At 51.1% G+C, this 5,898-nt stretch overlaps 1 protein-coding gene across 1 annotated transcript; it reads left to right on the forward strand.

Moving 5' to 3' along the window:
• Positions 1-5,389: 5,389 nt before the first annotated feature.
• Positions 5,390-5,692, forward strand: LOC136488216 (uncharacterized). The gene has a single exon (XM_066485222.1). The coding sequence runs from the start codon at positions 5,390-5,392 to the stop codon at positions 5,690-5,692; it is 303 nt and encodes a 100-aa protein (XP_066341319.1).
• Positions 5,693-5,898: the final 206 nt, after the last annotated feature.

Consider the following 5,898-nt stretch of genomic DNA (forward strand, 5'->3'; position numbering starts at 1 on the left):
GATACAATGGCAGTGGGTGATTACTACTAATGATGGATTGATTCTTAGAGTGCTTCTGAGATCATATGTTCATGGTGTATGTGTGTGGGTGGAGAGTTGGTGGAGTGGGTGGTGTGTATATATATATATATATATATATATATATATATATATATATATATATATATATATATATAGGCTATAGAATAACTTATTTTATAGCCACTTTGAGTTACGATAATTACTATGATAATTTACGAGATTATAGTAACTCCTTACTAGGTGGTTTACTATAACGTTACGATAAATATCGTCATGTGTTATAGGAACCCAATTATCGTAAATATGTATTGACATTATCGTAAATTAGTATATAAAATTATCGTAAATAGAGGTGGCTACAGAATAACTTATTTTGTAGCTGGCTACTGAATATACTCTCCCTATATATAGAACTATATATATATATATATATATATATATATATATATATATATATATATATATATATATATATATATATATATATATATATATATACACGGTAACGCTATTCTGCAGCTGGCCACATAATAACTTATTCTATAGCCACCTTGATTTACGATAATGTTTATATTAATTTACGATAATAACAATACACATTTACGATACATGAGTTACTATAATTCAAGATGATACTTACCATAATATTATACTAAATCACTTATGAGGAAGTTACCATAATCTCATGAATTAGTATAGTAATTATCGTAACTCAAAGTGGCCACAGAATGACTTATTCTGTGGCCAGCTACCGAACAGTATATATATATTGGCAAAGATCGATACCCATCGTCGTGGTTTCCAGTTATACAAAAGTTCCATGTTGTCCCCATCTCTGTAGTTGCTTCATCTGTTGATATTTATAGGGATTTTTGTCCCCAGGACACTCAGAAAAGAGTCGATTTGCGCACAGCGCTTTGTACTCAATGTGTTTTTTTTAAAAATACGTTTAGGAGACGAATATTTATCTCTAGGAATTTTCCAGCTTCTTTCTGAAATTTAATTCCTATCTCCTTCACCTTAATCTTTATGTTCCAAGTTTCCAACAATCTTTTCATGAGCTCTAAATACTTTATTTAGGTTCATCATGTTCCAAATTGTCTATGGAAATTTTCCCCAAATTTTCGGAGGTCTTGGAGTATTTTTCGTGTCTTAAATATCAATTCTGGAATTTTTTAAAATTATTTTATTCGTGAAATTAATTAATTCCGAAAATAAATAACATATCTCATTTTCCAACCAACTCTCAAAGCCCATATGCAATAATCCTAATAAATCTCAAAGGTCCATGCATTTATTTACTAATGGGCTTTAATGAGTATTTTGGTCCATTAGTAAATGTGTAGTGTGCAACGTCAATTAGTACCATATCGCAAGTTGTCGGGGACCTAATATTAGGGTACCGAATGAGATAGAACTAATAACCATCAAACGTTGATGCTCCCAAACAGACAAGAACATGGCTACACTTCTTGCCCGGAGGACCGAAGGCAGGCTCCGCCACGCCCAACCCCCGAGGGCTGGACTCCGCCTCGCCCGACGACTAAGGGCAGGCACCACCTCGCCCGACGTCCGAGGGCTGGCTCCGCCTCATCCGATGGCTAAGGGATGGCTTCGCCACACCCGACGGTTGAGGGCAGGCTCCGCCTCGCCCGACGTCCGAGGGCTGGCTCCGCCTCGCCCGATGTCCGAGGGCGGGCTCTGCCTCGCCCAACGACTGAGGGCAGGCTCCGCCTCGCCTGATGGCTGAGGGCAGGCCCCACCTTGCCCGACATCCGAGAGCTGGCTCCACCTCGCCCGATGGCTGAGGGAATGCTCCGCCTCGCCCGACGGCAGGCTCCGCCTCGCCCGACGACTGCAGCCTGCTCCTTCATAATGACGAGCATAGGGTACGACAGGATATTCGAGTCAACCATAGTACCAAGGACCATGCCTTGCACCACTACAGGAAAGTACCATCATGGTACGATGGGGCAGGCGCTTTAGACCCTTCCAGGCATGGCAGAGTCCGAATAGTGTTGTAGGCGCCGACTTTCGTCCTACAGTGTTGTAGGCGCCGCTTTCAGCCCTCGAGCGCGGATCCTGACATAAGCATATGACAACCACTATGGTCTAGGAAGAGACGCGCGTCCTCTACAGTGACGGACATGCAGTCACCGCGTCGTCCGCTCCCCGAAGGGCTGCAGGTCAACACCCCTATCCGATACACCGCCCGCGGGGGCGGGATGGGACGTGAGCACTTGCTGATCAAGGTAAGGGCGTGGCATCATGAACACATAGGCGCTCGACGAACGTGCCATCCCTGACACTATCTGGCCATGTTAGCGAGACTGTCTCAGAGGAAAACGAAGGCCCGACGCCTTCGAAAGGGCTTTTTGGCCTCTGGTTTTTCTCCTTTCTCCGATATGTAATCCCTATCTCTCCTTGGTCTATAAAAGGGAAGGCAGGGTACCCCGCTAAGGGGACGGATCAATTCCACACACAACACATCACATAGATAGCCAAGCAGCAACCGAGCTCTAGGCACCCTTTCAACCCTTCCATCAGAGACTTGGGACATGTCCCTCTATCGACCGTTTGTACCCCTACTACGAACCTTTTTTGGCGCTAATAACACGAGCAGCAACAGACTGGACGTAGGGACATTCTGCCTGAACCAGTATAAATCTTATGTCAATTAGCGCACCATCCGGGCCTAACGCGCAACAAATACAAATTTACTAGTTGGTGTTTATTTGAAACACCGACAGTTGGCGTGCCAGGTAGGGGCCTTTCCGCATTCCACAACAGGCCACGGATGGCTAACCACGGCATCAGCTGGGTCCTAGGTGCACACGTACACTTTGGGAGCCTAGACTTCATCATCACGGCGGGGGGAGAGTTGGCACGGGCTCACGCCGCCATCCAATCTCTCCCCTCCATCGGCCTCAACCAAGAGAGGCTTGGGCACTAGCTCGGTGTCTCCCTCGGACCCCAGCAGTCTAGGGAGGACCGGTGTTGCCTCGCCCTTTCCAACGACAACAACATGGTGCAGTCTTCTCAAGAAGGATCCCTCTCTCTGGAACGCCACATACGGAGCGCCCCCGACAGCGCTTCCGTTCGGTCTCCGCAACGCTGCGACGACCGTTAGCCACCTTGTGGCACGACACATGGTTCAGCCACCTGCGGACAATGAGTTCATGGGGGTGATCGAACACGTTATGGAGTCTCTCCACAACCTCCTCACAGAGGAGGTAGGGTCATCCTCTAGCTCTAACTCCAGCAGGGGGAGACATCACCCCTCCCGGGACTGCTTCACGACGGGCACCCATAAGGGGCACGTCGAAAGCGTCTCCGCCGAGGAGGCTACCCCAGCAGGCAACCTCGATAGCAAAATCGAAGCGGACATAGTGGCCCCACCTCGTGTGGGGGTGGAGCAGCTAAGAGCACAAAAGCGGGAGATTGACGAAGCTGGACGTGAGCTTGTGCGGGAATACGCGGAGATCGATCGCGAGATCGAACACCGCGGAGACGGTGGGCGCGCACACACCATGGCCCGTGATGTAAATCAAAGGATCATCGCCGACGATGAAACCCTTCCTCACTTCGCTCGGGCAAGCCAGAACATCGCCGCCGTGATGGCCTTGCTCCATGGCCTTCCAGAGGCCACGACGCCTGAGGATCATCAAGCCCAGCGCGAGATTCAGGCGCTACTCGAGCATGCGGCAGCGCAGTAGGCAGAGAGCTTGTTGTCTCGGCGACGTAAGCTCGACACCAGCCAGCGCACGCACTTGGCGCGCCCTGCTAGGGACGCGTCGGTCCACCAGACACCACCGGGCAGCAAGCAGGGTGCCACTGTACCAGTGCATCAGCGCCTCGGCCGTAACCACAATGCACACAGCACTCTTGACGCCCACAGATGTGCCTACAACGACTCAAGAGAAGGAGCCAAACGTGGCTACCACCCTCGCCGTGGCAGAGGCTACGACAGCGGCAAGGACCAAAGCCTGAGCCTCGACCTACTGGGCCCTCAGGCCTTCGGTTGGCACATCCTCAACACTGCTTTCCCACCAAGGTACCGACCACCTACCAATATCGCCTAGACTTTGGCTCAAAGACTATCGGCTTGCCTATCAAGCCGGTGGCGTGGATATTGTCGACTTCATTATCCGCAACCTTCCACTGTTCCTTGCCGATTCGGCACGAGCGTGGTTGGAACACCTACTGTCCAACGCCGTCCAAAGTTGGGTGGATTTGAAGGAGATCTTTGTGGGGAACTTCTAGGGTACATACAAGCGCCCTGGGAACCCATGGGACCTCAAGAACTACCGCCAGAAGGCCGGTGAAACCCTCCGTGGGTACATCCGGCGCTTCTCTCGATAGTGCAACAAGCTCCCTAACGTCATCGACGTGATAGAAGCCTTCCTATCTAGGACTACCTGCGAGTCTTTGGTTCATAAGGTAGGGCGCAAGGGCCCATGAACAACCAAGGAACTCCTAGACATCACCACCAGCCACGCCTCAGGAGAAGAGGCGGTCAGAGCGATCTTCGATCGTCCCGACGGCAAGGCAAGGCGGGACAAGGGCGCCGGCCAAGGCACCTCCAACCATTCTGCCAAAAAGAAGAACAAAAAGGAACAGAGTGAGGACTCGCTCATGGCCGCTGCTGACCGGAAGGGTGGTCGGAAGCCTATGGAGGGCACTCCGAACCACTTCAAAAAATTACTCGAGGGGCCGTGACCGAACCACGCCTTCCTGGTAAAGCATCTACTCAAGGACTACAGCCTCATGCGGCAGTTCCTGTCTAGAGGCTCCAACAAGGGGGAGTAGGGAAAGGACCCAGCCCCCCACTACAGACGACGCCAAGGAGAAGGACGATGGCTTTCCGATGCCGAACGGCTTCCTTATGATCTTCGGAGGATCAGCGGCCTACAACTCCAAATGTTGCCAGAAGGTCGCGCACCGCAAGGTCTATACGACCAAACTGGCCACGCCAGCCTTCCTCCGATGGTCGGAGTCCGCCATAACCTTTGATCGGACCGACCACCCAGACAGCATCCCGCATCCGGGAAGATATCCGCTCGTGGTCGACCCGATCATTGGCCCAAAGCGGCTCACCAAAGTGCTGATAGATGGAGGCAATGGCCTCAACATCATGTACGCCAAGATGCTCGATGAGATGGGCATCGACCGGATGCACATCCGCCCAACCCGAGCACCTTTCCACGGCATAGTTCCCAGGAAGCAGGCCATGCCACTCGGGTAGATCGATCTGTCCATCACCTTTGGGGATCAGTTCAATTACAGGACTGAGACCCTCACCTTTGAAGTGGTTGGGTTCCCTAGAACTTTCCACGCGATCCTGGGATGACCGTGTTACGTGAAGTTCATGGCCGTCCTAAACTATACATACCTCAAGTTGAAGATGTCGGGCCCCTATGGGGTCATCACCATAGGCGCCTCCTTCCAGCGCACCTACAAGTGCGAGGTCGAGTGCTGCGGTCACGCCGCAGCAATCGTCACCTCCGGGGAACTCGCCACCCTCAGGGAGGAAGTCACTGAAGAAGCACCCGATGCCAAGAAGTCGATTGGGTCGTTCGAGTCGGTAGAGGGCTCTAAAGAGGTCCTCGTAGACCCTAGAAGCGCCAAGGGTAAAATGATACGAGTCGGTACCATGCTCTCCTCCAAATAGGAAGGCGCGCTCATCGGCTTCCTCCGCGCTAACAGAGACATCTTTATGTGGAAGCCCTTGGATATGCCGGGCATTCCGAGGCAAGTCACCGAGCATACCTTAAAAATCCACCCAGGCTCCAAGCTGGTAAAACAATGCCTGCGTCGCTTCAACGAGGAGAAACACAGGGCCATCGGTGAGGAGATAGCCAAACTCTTGGCGACCGG

The sequence above is a fragment of the Miscanthus floridulus genome, chromosome 10 (genome assembly GCF_019320115.1).
Source record: "Miscanthus floridulus cultivar M001 chromosome 10, ASM1932011v1, whole genome shotgun sequence".
NCBI classification, from domain to species: domain Eukaryota; kingdom Viridiplantae; phylum Streptophyta; class Magnoliopsida; order Poales; family Poaceae; genus Miscanthus; species Miscanthus floridulus.